This window comes from Triturus cristatus, chromosome 5_2 (genome assembly GCF_964204655.1).
Source record: "Triturus cristatus chromosome 5_2, aTriCri1.1, whole genome shotgun sequence".
NCBI classification, from domain to species: Eukaryota; Metazoa; Chordata; class Amphibia; order Caudata; family Salamandridae; genus Triturus; species Triturus cristatus.
The window spans coordinates 196,003,804-196,026,637 of record NC_140588.1 but is presented as its reverse complement, the minus strand read 5'-3'; the positions used below and the strand labels follow the sequence as shown (position 1 = coordinate 196,026,637).

Sequence of the window (22,834 nt, the reverse complement as noted above, 5' to 3'; positions counted from 1 at the left end):
TTATTAGATCAAATGCCCAGATTATGCCACATTCTATAATTGTGATTTCATCAGTGTGAAAACCTAATTGACAGAGCACTGGAACAAATTGAGCAAGCAGAATATGAGTGGCTGTTGGTTGTCATGCATGATTTTGTGTGAGGTGGGATTATCACAAAATGCATCCACGTGCCCCATATAGACAAGAGAATGCATTTCACGCAAACAAATAGCGCAAAATGCCAAATTGGAATTTCATGTAATGAAGTTTCATTTACATTAATTTGACAAACGAAATCAAACACATTTCAACCAGGCTTAAAAATTAGTCCATTGCCCAATACTTGACAAATTAAGCACTGAGGGCTTCATCTACAAGAAAATGAGGCAGCGCCGCAAGACATTTAGATGTGCTGTGCTGCATCATTTTCAAAGCGCAGGTATGAGTCATATTACCAACAATACTATGCATTCCTGTGCTTTCCCCTGCGCTGGCACACAATTGGCTGCCATGCACCAGCACAGTCACCCATGCGTTATTTTGCAAAGGTGCCTGCGTTGCGGGGAGGATTGTTTTTGTGCAGGAAGGGACACCATTCTGCACAAAAATAATCATAAACGGCATTTTCCTCTTTCTATGCATGCTGCATCAGCACGCATAGAAAGAGGAAAAAACGAGGAGAAATAAAAGTATTTCTACTCTTTGTACCATTCCTACACCTCCCCTGGTGAGGCATAGGATTCTGACGTGTTCCCAGATGTACAAAATGTTGTAAATCTGGGAATGCGTCAAGTTCCATGGATGTTGCGAGGGAACATCCACAGCAACACCCATGAAATGCCCCTTTCACACCGAGTAATGCATGAAAAGGGCATATATTTACAAGGCCATGAAAAGCCATGCAGGTTGACTTTACGTGTCCTTGTAAATATGGGCAAGCCCATTGCGCCACTGGTGCGTCAGAAAAACGGACGCAGCACAATAGGCTTGTAAATAATCCCCTGAATCTCTTAGTCACTCCTAAAGGCTTTCTTTCTGCAGTCTGGTGTCAACTGAGCCAAAGTGCAAGTCCTTACTGAGGAATATTCCTTGCCTTTTTCGAAGTCATAGTAGAATCTTTGCCACATGATACTGCAAAAGAAGTTTGTTTAATAGTTGTCAATAGCTGTACAGTGGAGTTATGTTTCTGCCACGTTTATTTAACTAAATCCTTTTTCCTTTTCAATGTAAACTTCTGCTTTTGTTGTGATTGAAAGGCCAAATGGCCTAAAGTATTTAAATAAGCACATTGAAAGGCTTGGCAACTGTATGGAATAAAGCTTATTTGTCCGCTAGTGTAGGAGTGGGCTTTCATGATTTCCTGGCTCTGCTCCACCGGCAGACAATGTGAGTAAAGTGCAATATGGCCTCCCATCCTCACTGAAAAGAATGTTTATGGGGGGGCATGGGATTATCTCAAAATATCAATAACAGCCTTTAGGCTGCATAACTCCATTAGACCAATGCAATGTCTTGATTACCACGCACCATTTCTCTAAGAAGCTCCTACAAGATGAAAATTGTAAAAGGAAATTATTCATATTTTATAACCACGGCTCATTTCTAGAACATAACATTCATCCGATACTAAAAAACACACAAAGGAACAGGGAGGGATTTTATGGGACTGTTCAGACATTTTATCTTCCTCAGTATGCTTCAAGCAAACTCCTCCCTTGATGCATTTATGTTCTCTCTCAAGGCCCCTTTCTCCAGTCTCGAAAATCTGAGAGGGCGAGTCATCCTGGTAGTTACCCTCCCCTCACCTGTATGTGGAAAAATAGGTCTACAAGATGGTCCTTCCCACCGAATAAGAACATGGGTCATACATCAGGAGCCTCCACACATCGGCAACAGGAGGCCATGTGAGGCCACCAGAGAACCCTGATCGATTTCTCCAGCGACTTCCAGCATCTATCAGAAAAAGCACTTCTGATTTGCGGGCACAGGAAGCTCTTCCCAGGCCAGTGATTCTGTGAGAACTGTGGGGTTCAAAACCACTGTTGCATTACTTCATGCCTCTATCTTCCTACTGCTCAACCCAGCCATCTTGATGTTTCCAGAAGAGTGGCAATGTTACGCTGATAAAAGATATACCCTTATTGGATAGGAGAACAGGCTGGCAAGTTTATGGAAAGTGGTGCAATTTTTGTTTTCATACTATTTTTACTGTTGTTTCCTGATTCGCTCTTTCATAGAGAGCAGGACTAGGGAACCAAAGCAGCCCTGTCAGAAATGCTCAAGCCAACCCCAATCCCTTCATCTCCATGTACAATCACTCTCTTTTCATCCTTCCATTTTCTCCTCTCTTCGCCCGCTCTGATCACTTTCTCTTTACCTTTCTCCCCTCACGCTCTCCATCTCTCACTCTCTTGAAGACTCCACATGCCTTCTGTGGTTAACCTCAGGGAGCTGTGGAAAGTGGCAGAAGCAACAAAAGCGGCACTGGGCTTTCAAAGCCAAGCTCCGGGGCCTTGAGCCAGGGCCGGACTGGGAACACAAACCAGCCCCGGAAATGACGTCGGACCAGTGGTGGTGCTGGTGGGAAACACTACTGCTGCTTTTGGTACGGGGACCGATATTGAAGAGTTGCTCAAAAACTGCCCCCTCTACCAAAAGCGGCCACCTCCTGTCCAAAACCAGCCCCCACCCTTCCGGCCCACCGGAAATCGCCCAGTGCCCACTACAGCCAGTCTTGCCCTGGCTCCAGCCCACCGGGGAAATGGCCAGTGGAATGAAAGGCCTGTCCAGCTTTCACACAGAGCTGTAGTGGTGTCCACAGTGCACTTGAATCTTCAAATTGATCTCTAGTCTATACCGGTATAAGTGAACAGCAGTCTCTTCTGGCCCATTGACTTAGTAAAGGAATGAGCTCATTGTCATTTTGATACATCATCAGTTGTCAGGCTTTATGAAGCCAGCTTTCCCCTTCCGACCTTGCAGCAAAGGACACTGTTATGGAGCCTGCTTTTGTTTTTACTTGGAGAGAATGGTCAAGTCATGTAGTTTGTCATGTAGTTTGTCATTCTGGGTAGCAAAGTTGTTCATCCACTTTATGGTTGTATGCATTTATTAATGCTACCACGAATGTTCCCTACTTTTCCAAATGCCAAATAAAATTCCACTAACAGCCCCATTACAAATTATGCCCCAGGCCGCCCACTGTCTTCTTTAGTTGGGTACTCTACGTCGCTTGTTGGGAAGTCTCAGTCGTACCCCTCTAATATTATTGACTAAGCTATACCCCTAATTATATTGTGATAGCACACCAAAACAAAATACATTTTGTCTAATGAAGAACTACTTTAAGTTTGAGCAGTTTAAGCCTGCTGAGGAATCTCCCAGGTTCCTTCATTGGAGGACAATCCTCTCCATTCAATTCAAGGAGACATTACAAACTTCTACAAGAATTTTCAATTTCTACTTCTTCCTTGGTGAGATGATGCACTGCAGCTGAGGGGCCCAATTCAGGAAGTCTTTGCTGTGAGTAGGTGTGACTTACTTTTGTAGTACTCCTGGCTTCTTCCAGTTATTTTCTAGGAAGACAGTACTCCAAGAGCATAGCAATGCACATTCTTTGTGATTCAGACCTAAAGACTGTGAGTAACAAGCAGCTAGAATATAGCAGGTGCCATTGAAGTCTCTCTTACTTTGCTGTTTCTGCCGGGCTTTATCGCAAATTGCTGGTCGGAGCTGTAGTTTGCTACCATCTAGTAGCATGCAGCTCCTGCTGCAGACCACCACACCAAGGCACGATTTCTTAAGGATCTGGCAGTTGTGGTTGTTGGTGTTCCTCATTGCCCATCCGCTGAGGTGGCGCTGTGCGTTCTTGTCATCGGGACTGTAAATGAAACGCACGTAGCCATCGGTCCACTCCTGGAAGGCATCAAATTGCTTCAGGTCCTGAAGATGGCAGGACAAAAAAAAAAAGTGACACAGCTGTCAGTGGGGAGCCAAAATTAAATTTATTACAAAATAATCAAAGTGAATCCTACAAACATATAGGCATCTGCTTGAGAATTTTTAAGGAAACACAACAAATCCTGGTCCATCTTTCCTTCTGAAAACATACCTTCAAGTCCTTACAGTCATTGTTTTCAGTCTTGTACTTTTGAGTGCTAGCATAATAAATTTTTTGCTGGAGATACAGTGTGTTATGATCAGGAGTGAGGTGGTCACCCTCAATCTTTTGACGTTACAATGCACGGCTTATTAACATGATCCTATATGGTGCGAGGAGAGGCTCTTGTGTGAGTGCTTGCTCATTTTGCCCTATATAAAGTACACTGAGCTCTTCAAGTACTGTAATATGTTTTCCATTGTCAGACAAGAGCTGACATCAACAAACCTTCCTACTCAAGCAGTGCCACAGTGTGTTACATGATACTGGCTCTTTTCACATTGTCACCCAGTGAGGAGCAGATACTACATGGGGGATTCAAAGGCAGCTGCGGCTCCTCCGCTAAGGTGGAGGAGGATTGCCCCACTGCTCTGTGACCAGTTCCAAAAGAAAAAATAAAATTATAATAACGCAATATTATCATTTTATTTTTCCATGCTGGCTCAGTTGGTTTACATTCCAAGTGAGGGGCAGGGCGGCGCTGGGTCTGGCCAGAGCAGGGGGTGAAGTGGTGGGCTCTCTCTAAGTGTGGATGGCAACTTGGCCGGCCGTCTTGGGTGGGCCAAACAGTGACGCGCACTTAGCATTTTAAACCCAGCTGTATTGCATAGCCTTGGTGGAGAACATACACAGGCTCCCACTCCGTCTGAGCGCCGAACCAGGCCGCTCAGACCAGTCACGACGCTGCTGTCATGCTGGTGACGGTATATGGACAGTGGTTCTGCCACAAAAGTAACCGTTTTGATTAGTACTTTGTCCTCACAGAGGAAGGACCATCGATTAATGATTAAACAAACCACAACACTGACCATATATGCAAACAAAAGACTCAAATAAATTAAAAAGTGTTATTCGATATATTAAAGGAAATCATATATCTTATGAAATTGGTGATAAACAATAGGACTGATACACAATGTACACATCAACACCAAACAATATATACAATACTGGTGACAGAAACAGTGACTGAAATAATATTATATACAAAATATATTACAAATATGACACATAAGACATAAATTGATTGTGAAGCGTTGGATTAACAATGGAGAAGTCCTGAATAGACCTAGGGTGTATCATCTTCAATATTTAGTTTGTCTGTTTGGGTAACAACGCTTATATAGTAAACCTCAACATTTCGACCCCTTGAATACGTGTGTGTTTAGAGGACATCACCATGGGGTCTTCATCAGGACTATAAATCAATTGTGTACAACCTTTTATAGAGAAATATCTCTCGAAGGGAATCGGCAAGTCTTAGGTTCAATCACTGTCGGCGACCTCAATAAACGGGTATGTTATACCCCAGTGTCTGTTGAATGAAGGCCAATGAAGGGCATTCCTATATTGTAGGCGTATTTGGTTGTGAAGTTGTAGGGAACAATCTTTCTCCACACGATCCGGATATATCAAGAATCGGGTGGAGATAAGAAGAAGCTAACTTGAATGTAGGCGTAATAAATTAGTCTTTTTTGAAAAACAAGGAGCAGCCCGTGCTTTCTTGAATCCTCCGGCATCTCACACTCAGAGATCACTGGTGACAGCAGCATTGTGATTGGCTTGGGGAGCCTGGGAGCCTGTGTGCTTCCGTGCTGCTGGGAGTCAGAAGAGAAGAGGACAGAGGAGAGGCGGAGGGCGTCACCAGGTAAGTTTTCTATTTTTGTTTAATTCCTCCCCCCTGCCCTACCACCCTCATTCTGTAGCAGCTGCCACTATATAGAGTAAATTTCCTGTCTGTGAATGGAGACTTTGTACATCCAATGTCCCTTCCCGATTTTGAAACCCTCTCAGGACATCGCTGGATGCCTCAGAAACTTTTTATTTGATGTGGTCAGGATTGAGAGGGAGGGCTTTGTTGTTAGTGTTCTCGAATATGGCTTGTACTGTGGACCTTATTGAAGTCTGTCACGTCACAAGACCTCCTACAAGAACCAGCTGGGTGTTAAAGGCACCCTGCTTGGCGCAGTGGCATTCTACTCCTGTACTATTAAGGAAAGAAATGTCTAAGCTTTCTTTCTATTACATTACTTTCTTGTGAGATATATCCTAGAGTTTGCAGTCCTTCACTGACAAGATAGCAAACAGATGCTGCTTTATTTTCCTAGGGAGCTCATGGAATTTAGAGCAAGAGAGCAGGCCAGCCCTCTTTCGTCACCACCAGCCCCCCCCCCCCCCCAACAATATCACTATCAACTGTACTGATAACTGCATTTGGAATGTTTCTGGCATTAGAAACAGCACAGATCCAAATATTGAAAAGGGGGAGTGTCCAAGGTGATCATATATCAAAAAAGGATAAAGTACCCTCATACAGTTTGTCGAAAATATGTTTAAAGTCAGAAAAGAGTTCTCTTAGTTACAATTTAAACAAACAAGGAGATTAGTAATATTTTTAAAACTATAGCATTGATTCTTTATCCAATACATCAAGCTAGCAAAAATAGAATACAACTTTCAGGACCTCATTGTATAACTATTAAAAAAACGCTGTATGGTCTACCCTCATTAATTCCTCTAGCAATTTTCCTTCCTGTAGCAAGTATATATTCTTAAGTGCAAGGACAACATCTTGCATGGTAGTCTTTGATAAGGAAAGCTATGATGGTCACTTTGCTCTAAATAGGGCAGGCTCACGTCACATGACATGGCAGTCCAGTAGTTGACAGGCCTTTACGTCAAGCCATTAGAGGTGCTGCCATCAAAAACCTTGCAGTTCCTACATCTCTAAACAGGGTAGGTGAACAGTGTCGTTGGCAGGCAGGGGCTCCGCCGCCATTTCTTCTGGCAGATGCCCCACATCTGCTAGCCCTAAAATCAGGCACCAGGTACTGTATGTTGATCTACCCCTTCAGTATTGAAAAGAGAATCCCAAACTTATTTGAGGAAAAAATATTGCCCGACATTCCCAGGCCGAACCAGAAGATTGCAAACCTAACATGGCAACCCATGTGGAATGCTATTTATTTATTTGATTTATTTCTATTTTTTTTATTTTATGCCATCCCTACAAAGGCTATAATGCACTTTACATAATAGAAACTATAGAGAAAGTTGATTTTCTTTAGAATGCAATATTAGTTCATTAGATGGAATTGTAACATTGAAGAGATGGAACACATTTCAGGAGATTAAAGGGATTTACACAAGAAACTGGGAGAGGTGGGTATCTGAATTGTTACAAAAATAGTGATTAAAGAGAGTTTCCAGTTTTTTTCCAAACTGAGGCATATTTTTTTGACGGCTAATTTATTCCGCCAAAAGGAGGACTGATTGTGGAATCCTGGACTTCTTCCCAGTAGCTGTCTGTCCAATTTTGACAAGCTTTTCCCAGAAAAAAATCAGTGTGAAGCAATTGTCCAAAAGAACATAAAAGTCAAGAAATTAAACAGGCATATGCACAATTTAATTTAGTAAAAGCAGTTTAGTAAAAAGGAATCAAATGTAAAGTTTAAAACTAGACCAAATTACAAAAATTGGTAAAAGTGATCAGGTGTTATTAATTTTTAAAGAAAAGGCAAAAGTACTATAGAAAGCAATGAGGAAAGCCAAAGTCAATGATAGTCTATGGGTTACAGGTGACCGGGTCTTATGAGTACTTTCAGCTCAACATTGGTGTAATGTAGGTCATGTAAAGCCTAGCAGTGTACCCCAATCAACAGCTACATGTTCAAACTTTGCCGTTTTTTTGGAGGTAAAAATCCTGCAGGGGTAAGACATGATGCTCTTGCCAATAATGACTCAAGAAGGTCAGATATGTTGAATTCAGAGTCCATTGAAGCCCTGAGTTTTGATGCCAAAAGCTCAGAGCAGAACAAATGTGAAAGCTGTATCCACCAAGGTCCTCTCACAACTGAGGTTATTTTGCTTCCTTATCTCTCAAGTTTTATGTTATGACTTAGTCACCTTTTTTAAACTAAATATTTTCCATGGAGGCAAGGCTAGAAAAAAGGACCAGGCAGGACCCAATGACAATGGACACATTCTCCAGAAGGTCCTGTTGAAGTTTTATTCTTGTAGCAAATAGCTCACAGTTGGACTAGCCAATAAATATTGCTCACCTATAAATCTTTAAGTCACAACGCTGCCAGAAGTGCTACAATTTTTACTTAAGTGCTCTTGAGCTCTTGAGCTTTCAAACATTCGGATCTGAGTCACAGATCCAAACGGGAGACAGACTACTTTGCACCCTACAAGTTCAGCACACGTAACTGCAAAGTTCTGGACTATCTGCCCAGAAAGTAATTCAGGAGCAGATGCTGTTTGGTGTCTGAGTGGGGCAAAGTTAGACCAAGATTTAAGAAAAAATGTAGCTTATTTAGAGTGCTTTTTGATTTTGTATCATTGTGAAAGAAGGCCTTGAAGTCCTTATTTATAAAATCGTTTTTTTAAAAGTTTCTATTGCTTTCAGATGTAGTAAGTACATGTGCCACTTGCCACTTTATCAAAAGAACTGAGCACAGTCAAGTGAAAAGATACTTTAATCAGCCACTAAAAGCAATACAAGTAAACATTTAAAAACGAACATGTAAGCACAGTCTTGTAAGTGCAATTACTGTGAATCCCACTCCAACCTTCTTTAGATAGTTCACCCAATCAGTTTGGGCCGTTTTGAAGTTCTAGTCTTCCCTGTACAGTCAGCTGCCAAACGCCACTGCTAAGGTGATTTCAGTTGTCTGTTTGTACATATCCCCAGTATTCCAGTCCTATAATCTTGTGCATGGTTTTGGTTTGTGATTGGTTTGAGCACCTCCTTCCTGGTCATTAAGGAGTCTGTTTCCAGTTCTGGACTTTTGTGTGATAGCTGAACTCTTGGTGTTGTAGTCTTGTTTCACTTTCATTGAACTAAATAGACCAACGCAGCTGAAAGCAGTGATTTGTAGGCAGTTCAGGGCTGGAGACACTGTTATTTATAATGACCTTGAGTGAGTAGGCCACTTTATTTCCATTTAAAGAGAAACCTTGGCACTCGCAGAACCTTTGTTTGATGTCTCCTAGAGATGTATGTTTTAAGCATGCTGCCATGAGAAATATTGAGGATATCTGCAAAGGAAGTATATTTCAGATAAAACATCCCTATAACATGGCAATCAATAGTCAATATATTAGAAACACATACACGCTAGGTAACATTGCATCCACTATAAACGTTTATCACAAGATAAATACGATTAAAAAGCAGTTTTAAAATGGAAGAGAAACATATATGCCATCAGCATTGGCCATCTCGGTCAAGACTCCATGGTACTGCATTTGATAAAGCCCATAGGAAGGTCCATAAAGAAGGAGACTCTTTAAGAGATTCTGTTGTTCAACAAGATCCGCTGATGCAATGGCGTAGTCGTAGCATGGGTGTCTTGGGCCTTGGTGCAGCAAAGACATTGTCCCCCATCTACCCAATCGCCTAGTTTGGTAATAAAACACAGCCACTCATTGGAGTGAAGAGGGGCCCTCTCACCCCTGAGTCCGGTGCTACTGCACCTGCTGTGCCATTAATAGCGACGCCCTGCGCTGCTATATGATTGGTAAGAAGTGTCTGCGCAGCATAAACACTACAGTAAATACCAGGGCAAATCGGGGGACATTCAGACACATTGTAAGACAGTAACCAGACATATTTCAAATACTTTTCTAGACAGCTACACGTCCAGGGCAAACAACAGGGCTAACTCACCTCCTAACACATTAAATATTTTTTTTTTTAGATTTGCAAACATTGGCTTTAGTATATAAGGCTCTTTTGGCCTTCTTCCTCTCTCTGTCCCACACACTCTCCCGTTAATTTTCCTGCATTTTGCCATATTTTGCTTATTAAAGGTACATGTAGACATGCAACTCAGACCTCATATTTGCAGTTCACAACTATAATAAGAGGGGAGGGTCTGAATTTCTTGCCTAGGGTTCAATATTTTCTCTCTGCGCACTGTTGTAAAATGGAACAGATTAACTGTATTGATTTAATATAGGTCTGGTGTTTGCACTTATTTACGATTCTTCTATTATCATGCACTTTAAATGCACACACACCCACGTTTTAATTGTGTTTTACTGAGCTGCTTTTCTTTATAATGTACTGCAACAAAATGGCATGTCACAGTGCATAACATGTGCCTGTCATAGACACCGCATTACACATACCTCCCAATGATCGACGCATTAATAGCGTGGGGTGTTCGGTGCTAACTAAGGGCCTGATTAGGATCTTGGCGCACAAATGTGACGGCTATTCCGTCCGCTGTATTACAAATGCATTGTATCCTATGGAACTTGTACTACATTGGACGGAGAATCAGGCCATTTGCAAACTCAAAAAGGCATTTTTTTATGTACAAAGAGGCAATTTGCGATTCTGTTACCTAATTGCAATTTGGGTTTGAGATTCGGTATTAGGAAGGTGCGTATTTAGGGCGTCCCTTTCTAATACCGAATAGCAGTGGTATGTTTGAATGTTTTGTGAATGAAATGCAGTGGCAAAACATATGCATTTTACTGCCTCCTTCAATCGCAATATGGGTTTGAGATTCGGTATTAGGAAGGGGCGTATTTAGGGCATCCCTTTCTTATACCGAATAGCAGTGGTATGTGTGAATGTTTTGTGACTGAAATGCGGTCGCAAAACATTCACATTTTACTGCCTACTTCAAGTAGCTGGTAATCCATTTGCAAATTTGAAGGCACCCCCAAGGGACCCCTTTCCCTCTATGAATGTTTGTAAACACTTTTTTTAAGAGTAGGACTGGCCCCACGGACCACTGCCTACTCTTAACCCCTTCCATGCGCGTGACAGAGCGGTTCCGTCATGCACGTCGGTCGCGCTGTGCGGATGACGGAACCGCACCGTCACGGCCCCGCCCGCGCACGAACCCTTCAGCACAGCGCGGTAATCCGCGCCGCGCTGAAGGGGTTAAATAAGCATTGGCATAGCCAATAGGTCTCGCCTTAGGGACCTTATTAGTGTTTAGCCATGCAACACTTGATGTTGTTGCACCAAGGATATTGTGCTGGATAACTAAACACTTATACGGTCACAACGGCGAGACCTATTGGCTATGCCAATGTTTGTTATCTCTATGTCATTAGTCACCCATGTCAGATATTAGCCACATGATCTACACCAAATGTCTTACAGGTGGTGAACAGTAGTTAAAGTAATTAATCATTTTTTACCAATGCTGCTTACCTGTTGAGGAACGTTATGCATGTAAGTAAGTGGTGGCTGTGAAATCAGTTTGTTGTATTTTTCATGTCAAGAACTCTTCCACAAATCTGATTCCATTGACCTCACCGTTGTCTATATTTTTTGCCAAAACAATTTCAGTAATTTTGCTGGTAAGATGGTCCAACAAAAAATGTTGTCTGGTGTTTATTAGAAGTTTGTTAAACGAAGGGCTCATAGAAAAGAAAGTTTGTTTCTGCATGGATAAACTGAGTCAAGAGGCTCTAAAGAAACTGTTGCACTGAGCCGGTAGGACAACGTAGGAGGGTCATACTAGTCCAGGAGGGGAAATACTACAATACGCTGTGAGGTGACTAGGCCAGCTGGTGACAATGTTTGAAAGTTCGGTCACATCACTTTAAAGTGGATTTGACCACATGCCTGGTTCTTTGCATTTTCAAACTGCCAGAGTCAATGTTGGTGCCAGAGTGAGTCCAGGAGGCTGAGCGTGTAACACAGGTCTTAGGCCTGCTGACGTCACTCAGTCAGGAGCCGCCCTCGCGCCAGGGCTGACTTGTGAGCAAGTCCGGGAGCGAGGACACACGCTCGGGACAAACTCTGGGGAATATGATCAAGAAATGGCGTTAAAATTATCGCCGCTTTAGCGGCAGAAAACTGCCGCTAAAGCGGCGATAATGGGTTTTGATAATATGCCCTTGAGAACTCCCATAGAAGCCCATGTTCTGGTGTTAACCTGGGCTTCTATTGGAATTCTCTAGGGCATATTATCAAGCCCATTATCGCAGCTTTAGCAGCAGTTTTCTGCCGCGATAATGTTAACGCTGTGCTTAATAATATGCCCCCAAACTCGCACTGAGCAGAGGCCTCGAGCAGCCAGATTATTGGTGTCACAAAGCAGAACTACCCGGTAAATGTAACACGAATTAACAGTGCTAAGATTAAGGCGCTTATTTCGCTTTTCTCTCAATTATTGGTCCGTATAATAATCACTCTGATAAGACACATTGCAGTTTCTCCACCAGGTTATACTACTCCTTGATTCAGCGCTCTTCAGGTTGGAGTGAGGCATAAGAGCAGTTACCGCCATACCAGAATGATGAAATGTTAACTTTCAACAAGGAGTTTTCTCCAATTGAAAGTCTTTGCAATATCTCCTTTCTTACAGGGCCCTCAGAGTCCAACTTGTTATGGGACGGATTTTTTTGGTACCCCAGAACCGGTTATTCAATCAGGCTGGGGGAATAACTGCCTGTTTCCAGGGCCACTCGTAATGAGGGACTCACTCTGAGCTCAGGAGGCAAAAAGGCACGGAAGTTGAATACTGGTTATTTTAGATGGTCTTCGCCAGGGAGAAAACAATAGTTTATATTTTGATTTTAAAGGGACTAGGCTGTGTTTTTAAGTCTACAGCACCGAGCTGCTTGTCAAGTTTGTAGGTTCAGACATCTTACACTAAAATGTCCTTTTTACGCGCTGTTGTCTGTGTGTTATCACGTCACACTAATCAACGTTTCATAAACAGAAATAGTGAATAATAGTGGGCACCCGTAGAACAAAGTGTACATTTTATTATAACTCATTGACGACCTGTATAGGCAATGTGTGCGGGCAAATAAATTTTTCGTCCCAGACACACTGTTTCTTCAGCGCGACATTCACTAAATGTCCGAGAGAGACTTCTTTTACTAGTCCTAAATTGTAAGACTAGTAAAAGAACTCTCTCTCGCTCATGCGTGGTCACAGGTATAACAATTCATATTCATATGCGCCCTCTGGCTGTTTTTTAAATGCTTTTTAGGTCTCGCCTGGCTATCGCGTAAGCGCTCGCCCAGCGAGACGTATGTAGGGGCTTCAGAAAATGCTCCCAAAGGCTTCCCAGGTGGATCGGGTGGCGGTTATGCGCACAACCACGTGCATTCCATTTGCCACCAGCTACTTCCTGCACGTGCGCCGCCTCACGCAATCAGAGAGATTTAGTAAGGGGCACAAGACCTTAGGAATGCGGTTTATGGCCAGTGCATGTGAGGCATTCAAGCGCGAAGCTGGCATCTGGCATCGGACTTGAAAGCAGCAGACTGCTTTCGCCAGCGCGCGCTCGGCCTCACTTCCTGCATCCCCTCTTACAACAATTAACTTTCATTATAACTCACACCCCATATGCTCGTTCCCTCCCACCCTTCCTTTGATGTCCGCTTTTCTTGTTGTTTACAAACCACGCCACACACTGCTGCACGCCACACACTGCTGCACGCCGCACACTACCGCACGCCGCACACTGCTGCACGCCGCACACTACCGCATGCCACACACTGCTGTGCACACTGCTGCATTACACACTGCTGCATTACACACTGCTGCACGTCGCACACTGCTGCATGCCGCAAACTGCTGCACGCCTCACACTGCTACACGAAACACTGCTGCATGCCTCACACTGCTGCACGCCTCACACTGCTGCACGCCACACACTGCTGCATGCCACACACTGCTGCACGCCACACACTGCTGCACGCCTCACACTGCTGCACGCCTCACACTGCTGCACGCCTCACACTGCTGCACGCCGCACACTGCTGCACGCCACACACTGCTGCATGCCACACACTGCTGCACGCCACACACTGCTGCACGCAGCACACTGCTGCATGCCACACACTGCTGCATCCCACACAGCTGCATGCCACACACTGCTGCACGCCACACACTGCTGCACGCCGCACAATGCTGCACGAAACACTGCTGCACGCCACACACTGCTGCACGCCACACACTGCTGCACACTGCTGCATTACTCACTGCTGCATGCTGCACAACACTGCTGCACGCAGCACACTGTGGCACGCCGCACACTGCTGCACACCACACAGTGCTGCATGCCTCACACTCCTACACGAAACACTGCTGCACACCACACACTGCTGAACGCCGCACACTGCTGCATGCCACACACTGCTGCACGCCGCACACTGCTGCACGCTGCACACTGCTGCACGCCTCACACTGCTGCACGCCACACACTGCTGCACGCCGCACTCTGCTGCACGCCGCACACTGCTGCACGCCGCACACTGCTTTTATGTGAGTTTATGCTACTGACATTGTAAATGACAATGCCTTTTATTTGTTTTAAAACCAAAACATAAATAAAAGGCATTGTAATTTTACAATGCCAATAGCTCAAACTCTTATAAATGCGAGACCTATTGCATTGCAAATGCTTGTTTAGTAAACCGCCGGGGAGTGTTACTGGCCCATCACTGGGGGGACGTGAGTCTTTCTCACAGGAACGTCTCGCGATCGGTAAATCACGTCATAAATGCCCCTAGCCTGGCAGGCTCCATTATGCAAGATCAGCTTGTATCTGCTGCCAGTGTCCTGGGTGCCGAACACTTCCGGCCACCCTCCAGCCTCTGCAAAATGCCACACTGAAGCGTGATGAAAAGAAGGGCCTGTGTTTGAGGTAGATAAGATGCATTAATCGAGTGTTCATTCAGGCTCCCTTTTGTTGCAGCAGAACAAACATCTCTAGTGAAAAAGGGCGCATTGGCTGCGGCTGGTTGAAGCCAGGGTGATCAGAGGCGAGGTGCCGCCAGGATGGGCGGGGGCTGCATATGGAGGAGGACGCTCTCTACAATGCGAAGTTTCCTATCTGGTGAACAGGTTAAGGTCAGCGGTGTCATTATGACCCCAAACTCGACATTAGGTCCCAGGGGAAGGGATCATTCGGGAAAGGGCCCTATTTAACGCTGTGATAACCGATTGAACAAAGCCCACACAGGAAGAGCCCGGACTACCTCCGTCCTTAATAGGCATAGATCGATACTCACGAGGATCGATACTGTTTGTTTGAGGGGAGACACATTCACACATAATAATACACACATGCGTACCTACACACACACACAGATGCGTGCACCTAATGGCCACAGCCAGGGCACAGTCCTAAACAAGCCTTGGTAAAACAAGCGCTAATAGACAAGCGCGGCCGCGAAATTTAAAGCGACGCTGAGGACACCACTCAAAGGGGTGTCAGTGGCGTGCAGCCAGAAGTCCATTTCTGGCGTTTACCTTGCGGGAGCGAGCAGCTGCAGGCGCAATAATTGCTAACATATGGCGCTGCTGCTCGCTCCCGCAAGGGAAACGCCAGACATGCACGAGTACCAATAGCAAACAGTGCAAAACATGCACCAGTTTGAAGAAAAGCCTGGAGTGATTCCTAAAGGTCTCTAAAGCAGCGCTTGTGCGTTGCGTAGGCGAGACCTAAAAATGAATCTAAAACTTTTCATTTTTCTTGTTGAAACTCATTCCTGTTCTCCTTTAAGGAAAACTGGCTACATTTTTATAAAAAATAGTTTTATTGTTAATCAATCACAGACATGGTGGTCTGCTGACCCAGGCAGCCACCATCCTTGTGATTTTTGTGATTTTCAATGGGTCACAAACTGAAACCTACCTCATTAATATCCATGAGGAAGGTCTATTTGTGACCCCTGTTAAACACAGATTTGTACATTGCGGTTTGCGATTACCAAATAGCGAATCGCAAAAATTCACTACTTGGTAATCGCAAACACTTACCTTCATACATCTGGCCATAAGTCCCTTTCTCACCTACTAGGTTACTTCATTAGGTCTGGAGCATGCGCATTCATGGGCAGCCAACTTTGAATGCGTTATAAACAGCGACGGCCCGTGTAGGGCGTTTTACCGGGGCGGTGACGTGGGGCAGAGGAGGGGCAGGGTGGGGGGTTGCAAAATGCGGCATACGGCCAATTGCAGGTAAGTTACGAAAAGAAAAAAAAAATTATTGCGCGCGCAGCATCGCCAAATGCGATGCTGCGCGCGTAACAAAATTTGTTTTCTTTCTTTTTTTCGTAACTTACCTGCAATTGGCCGTATGCCGCATTTTGCAACCCCCCACCCTGCCCCTCCTCTGCCCCACGTCACCGCCCCGGTAAAACGCCCTACACGGGCCGTCGCTGGTTATAAAATATGTTAAAAATGACTTCTTATGCACGACTAGGTATGCTTCTGCGACTATTGAATGTTTTTTACAAAAGTAAAAAATATTCAAAGAAGGCCGCCACTGCCTGCACATGTGCATGCATAGGTGGCTATTTTGCAATGGCTTTTACAAAAGTAAAAAAAAGATTCAAAGATGCTGCCCATTTGTATACCAGTGCACTCATAGAGGGCACTTTCAATGATTTTTCTAAATCGTTATTACAAAATTATTTTAGGATAGTAGCTCCTGCATGTGCATGCATGGGGAAGCATACTGGCCATCTTTAAATAGTCATATAATAACGTTTCACAAAAACCATTCGGAAATAAAATAAGCACAGGCAAAGCCAAAATGTTAACAGCAAATGCAAGAATTATTGCCTTTAACAGTGCTTGTTTTAATTTATCTTGCATAGATTACTGCCCTCTTCTCCTCAATGGAGTCCCTCCCAATGTATCTGCCTTACCCAATCTGCATATAACGCATCTATCTGATTATTCTTGCAACTTTCATTCACCTCTCATATTATCCCTTCCCTCATTGCTTAGGACTTATGAACTTTTTTTTGTTTTGGTCACACCTTAAATTCTATGTCCTTTACGCTGCTTCCGGTTGTCACCAGAGATTGGAAATCATGTTCTTTATTTCTGAACTCAGACACTACTTGTTATTCCCACCATCTCCCACTGGCCTGGCCGTGCCACCTCTCAATTTTGATTCTTTGAACCTCTATGCACCTACAATCTGGAACGCCCCCTGCTTGTCTTTCCATGCTTCCCTCCTTTGATTCTTCCCCCATGTGGCGCCTCATATTCAACCTCCTGTCTCTTAATGTTTATGGTCCCACTTATCAATATATTTGTAATAATGCAGTGTTGTTCATTTTAAAGCTTTTCTATGTTTCTGTTAACTCTGTACAGCACAAAAGTTCTAGAAAATTATAAAATACATACAACAGAAAAATGGGTTTGGAGCCTGAATACAGAATATGGTGGGACTCTAATCTGTAGACAAAAAACAGACGAACAGAATATCGAAAGTTAAGTAGGTGCAGATGTTCTACCCTTGACTCCACATATACATCGCTTTATGCACTCCACTTTCGATATTTTGTGCCTCAGTGTGTGCCAATGATATTAGTGTGCCAGGATATTCTGGTACTCGATACTCCAGAGCACAATTGAGGGATGGCTGGGTGGCTGGATAGCTACATAGATCGACAGACAGACAGACAGACAGACAGACAGACAGACAGACAGACAGACAGACAGACAGATAGACAGATAGACAGATAGACAGACAGACAGACAGACAGACAGACAGACAGACAGACAGATAGACAGATAGATAGATAGATAGATAGATAGATAGATAGATAGATAGATAGATAGATAGATAGATAGATAGATAGATAGATAGATAGATAGATAGATAGATAGATAGATAGATAGATAGATAGATAGATAGATAGATAGATAGATAGATAGATAGATAGATCCCCCTGAGAGTCAATATCATATTAGTTTGTGCCAAAGGGTTTTCACAGTCACAAACCACGAAACTGAACTAAACAGTGAATATTATTAAGCTGGCCAAGGATATTCCTGCCGGATTTCTGCTTGTCAGCATTTCAGGACAGGTACAGGTCTGGACAGCTGGTGTGTCATATGAGGCACTTCCATGGTAATGGGAAGATTAATGATATAGACAGACTAAGCAACGCAGGAATGCTTTTAATCTCCAAAGAAAAATCACCCGACAAATGTAGTTGTGTTTGTTATCTCTCTGCAATGCAGTGAGGAGGAAATGGTAGTTCCGGCCGACGGGATGTGAGAATGCGGAAGGTGAGTGAGCTACCTAAGCATGGCCGGAGTTTGGCATGGGCGAGCTGGGCCCAGGCCCAGGGCGCTTATCTTCAGAGGGACGCACGGAGCTGTCTGTGTCAAAGTCCTGCGGAGAGCAGTGCCCCTCTTACTTGACACCAATGATGCAGACTAAACTGCTTTTAACAGTGTTTACTTACCGCAGGTGCCACTTCATACCCCCTGGCCCCTCCCCTTCCCTCTCACCCTCCTGCCGACACAGACCAACACCACCATTCACACCACCAAAAACTTGCACCAAGGTGATCAAGCTACCCTGTGAGTGAATCTGACTATCTGGGGCAAGTTCCCAGAAGTTTGTTCTCAGAGGCCAGCACCTGTTTTGATGTGTGACTGACCTGCTAACACAAAATGGACCCCCTGCCGCCTTATTTTATTCACAAGCAGAAGTGAGGCCACCAAATTTCTTTCGGCAGAGGGTGCTATCTGAACAAGGGCCTGCACTGTAGCTAAGGGTTCTGGATGGCCGTCAACAAGGGCCTCTGTCGCTCATGTGGTGTCTTCTGACTAGACTCATTTATATTTATTCAATTGGTGGATGCAACTTCAATCAATCTTTCAGGGTTTGTATAGCGCCGGCAAATCCCCCGTGAGGGTCTCAAGGTGCTGAGGAGAGGAGGGGGGACTGCTGATCCATCTGGGCATGGAGATTCAGTCGAAGAGCCAGGTCTTGAGGACTTCTGGCCCCTTGCACCCGTCTTAGGGAGATAGCGTAGCTTCAGAGTCGCACATCTCACCCAGGATTCTGATCCTCTCTGCTACTTCAAGCTTGAATATAAAAAGTTTGGGCGGTTGCAGCGAAGCAAAAGGCATTTTGCCCTTGGACTCGTGAATGGTAAATTCTGTCGCGAGGCTGGTAAACTGAAGACAGTTGGTATCCTTCCAGGACCGTATACCATAAAATGATTCCTCTCAATCTCTAAAAGGCGCAGGATTATCCCAACAATGTATATAGAGTTGGTTGTCGTTTACTTATTACTTGGCCAATACCAGAGCCTCTGAAGAAATTATAACCCGGTATTTGTAAAGCGCACACTAATCACCCCTGAGGGTCTCAAGGCGCTGGGGGCCTTTGGGGAGATTAAGCGAGCTATTGCCCAGAGTCACATGGTGCTGGGTGAGCGGTTACCGGCGCCGAACCGTGAGTCCCGTGCTCTGGAGTCAGCCGCCCTGGCCACTGCGCCACATCTCTCCAGAGTGCACATTTGCGGCTAAAGGAACAATGTGGCGCCCCTCCCAGAGGCCCGAAAACTAGCTTGTCATAGAGCAGGTTTGTTCAGGGCGCACATTATCCAAGGGACAGACAGATACAGATGGATTTCTGTCTAAAACTGCACATTTCTCAACGTTTGATGGGAAGGTGTTTTTCTTGCACTGGGAGCGTTTTACCTGAACTCCAGTCAGGCGGGGCATTGTTTGAATAATTCCCTTTTCACGTGATTGAAGAGAAATACATAAAAATGATAGTATGCGTAGAAACAAAAAATAACAAAAGTCCACGGTTTATAAACTGGAAAGAAGCAAAACGATCAGGTCAAAGCAGGCGAATCAAGTGACGAAAGGATGGGAGAGGGGCCAGGGGTGGTTAAAAAATAGAATTCTTTCAGTAGAGAGAGTTGGTGTAGTATATATCTTTACTCTTCCTAAAATCCCCAATAGGAGGTAAAAGAGCAACAAAAAAATTCTGACGGGGGTGGTTACCTAAATATGGATATTACTAGTCAGTGGGCTTGTATCTGTTTCCACTCCTAAGTTAGCCATCTATGAATGAACTCTGGAAATACACACAGGTCAGGATTCAACACGCAGCCTCTGTGGGCAATAATCAATTGTGCAGTAGGTGCAGTGGCACTGGGGCCCAGAGCCTTAAGAGTCCTGTGCATCCCAAATATAGCTATATTTCACTAACCAACCTTGGCGGGGGTTTTTGCCTGCACCAGGGGCTCTAGGCATCCTTGCTACACCCTTGATGCCTTGCCTCTCCCCCCTATCCCCCACTTGGCCTGGCACATGCCCACGCCCTACACTAAAAACGCACGCACTCACACTTCTGATGAAAAAACTTCCATATGTGACCATATAATTAACCAGGCAGGCATGCTTGCACTCCATGTGCCGCCTCGAAGAAGCGCCATGTCAGTGGCATGGAGATCCTGCCTCGTCATATTATTTCAGAGTGAAAGATGGTGGAACCCCTTGGTGCCCGGTGTCCACTGGTGCGTGTATCAGTGTGTGGGGGTGTCTATGTATGTGTAACATGTGTATTCCTTAACTAATATGAATAATCTAATAATAATATTGGGGTGTAAGGCTGCAATCTACATTGTCCACCCTGGTCCTTCAATTTATGTCACCAGAACACTAACAAGCATTGGCATATTCAATTCGCCTGATTTTTCCTTTCTGCATACAATGTATATATGAGATAAAGGATTTCATCTGTGATTGTTCGGTTTACTTTGGGGATGCAAAATAGTCCCTCATGCATTGCAATTCAAGTAGTGAGTCATCTGAGAGGAGCCAAAGTCCACTATAGTTATATCTTTAAACATGGATATATTAACAGCAGGTCCTAAAGACAGCTGAGCTGTTAAGTCACACCTAAAAATGGTTATGTCAAAGGTAGCTTGGAAGCTGCAGCAAAACACAAAGACCTATGTGAACTATAACATAAAGCGTTTTTAATGACATCTGATTTGACAAAGTATGCACTCCATTGAGTCAGTGTGAGGCACTGAAACCGAAACCGTGCTGCCACCTCAAGCCAATGTCGGCTTCTGAAAGAGGAGTGGTATAGAAGTACCTGCGCGCTTTATACACTGTAATGACAACAGGCCTCTGAATCTTGTGCATTAGCTGTCTTTCAGCTCCAATACAAAAGGAAAATCTGGATTCTAAGTCCAGTTCTGACCGTGTCTGCAAGCAAATCGTGTGATTTTTGACAGCTCACTTAATCTCCCTATACCCAAAATTCAAATTATGTAAGAAATATGAAGCAATTGTATGTATATATGTAATTGACCTCACAATAAACAGATAAGCAAGAGAAACTTTGCCGTGAGTGCGTTCCCTCATTCTGGTGCTGCGGCGCCAGGTTCTAGAATTTTATATATATATTATCTACTGGCGGTCGCCAGTAGATAGTTATAGTTAGGACCGTGTTTCCATAGGAAATCTGAAAATTCTATTTTGAATAACTGTGGCGCCGGTTGACGAATCCTCGCGAATTTTTCAAAATAGGTGGGGCGCTCCGCTCCGCTCCTACCCTGAAAGTCTCGGGGTGATTAGTCAAGTGGGGGCCGAGAAAAAAGGGGGTCCCAAAACGCGTTTTCCCCATGCATTTTTCCATAGGGACCTTTAGTCCAAGGTACAGCCCGAACGGCTGAACAGAATTACTTGAAATTTGGCAGAGAGGTAGTCCTCAGGTCAGGGATGCGCCTTTTGAATATCCGGAGCCAATCTGTTCAGTAGTTCCAGAGAAAATTTCAGGTAAAAGTACATATATATCTATAAGCGTGCACTGTGCGCGCACGGTGCGCGCACGGTGACGTGCGCGAGCGCAATTCTGATTGGTTGTTAGATGTCAGTAAACATTCGAATCGGTCGAAATCAGGAAGTGTCGGCCGCCATTTTGTCTCTCGCAGTCTGAGGCAGTGAAAAACAAAGGTGGAGAACGTGAAAAGGGGGCAGGGTGGACAGTTCCTGACCCCCTAGCCTTTGTCAGGGGGTCACCAAAGGACCCCCAAGGGTGAAAAAAACATTTTTTTTTTACGAAAAAGCACGGGGTGCGCGCACGGCACGCACAACGCATCGTGGGCGCTCGGTGCGCGAAGTGAAAAACCTGAAAAAAAAATATTAATAAATACATAACTTAGCATTTAAAAAACCGTACAAATTCACTTAAAAAACCATAGGTTTCACACACGTTATAGTTAGGAATTAGCATTTAAAAAACCTTGCAAATTCACTTAAAAAACCATAGGTTTCACACATGTTATAGTTAGCGGAAATTTTACTGATAAAAAACCAATGAAATATAGTTAGTGCAGGAAACTATAACTCACGCGACCGCAATCTTCTGCTGATGACATATGTGTCTTTATGAAAAAAAAATATTTGTAATATATGTATAGCTAAAAATTTATGGAAGAAGACATGGGCAAATAAGTGTCTAAATACAGTATTAGCATCAGCAGAGGATTGCGGTCGCGTGAGTTATAGTTTCCTGCACTAACTATAACGGGGGAATTTCATTGGTTTTTTATCAGTAAAATTTCCGCTAACTATAACATGTGTGAAACCTATGGTTTTTTCAGTGAATTTGCAAGGTTTTTTAAATGCTAATTCCTAACTATAACGTGTGTGAAACCTATGGTTTTTTCAGTGAATATATATATATATATATATATATAATATATTATAAGAATGTTTCAATCCCGATGGATGCAAAAACAACAGTTGATGGACAGAATGCAGAACAATGTCATACATTCACCCCAGTACAGAGATCTGGGCCTAAATCCATAGTTTTTTTGCTCACCATGCCATTCCAGTTTGAACCCAGCCATATGCAAATCAGTCTTGACCCTGTGCCTCATGGGAACAGTCCAGCCCGAACTGCCAGGCCAGG

The 22,834-nt window shown here is 44.0% G+C and overlaps 1 protein-coding gene across 2 annotated transcripts in view; it reads right to left on the bottom strand.

Annotated features, from left to right (window-relative positions):
* Nucleotides 1-22,834, bottom strand: part of GCM2 (GCM transcription factor 2) — a 58,729-nt gene that overhangs the window by 15,455 nt on the left and 20,440 nt on the right. For both annotated transcript variants that reach the window (XM_085606979.1, XM_085606980.1), the window contains exon 2: nt 3,670-3,922. In XM_085606979.1, coding sequence (XP_085463105.1) covers nt 3,670-3,922 — 253 coding nt within the window. The remainder of the gene's footprint in view (nt 1-3,669; nt 3,923-22,834) is intronic.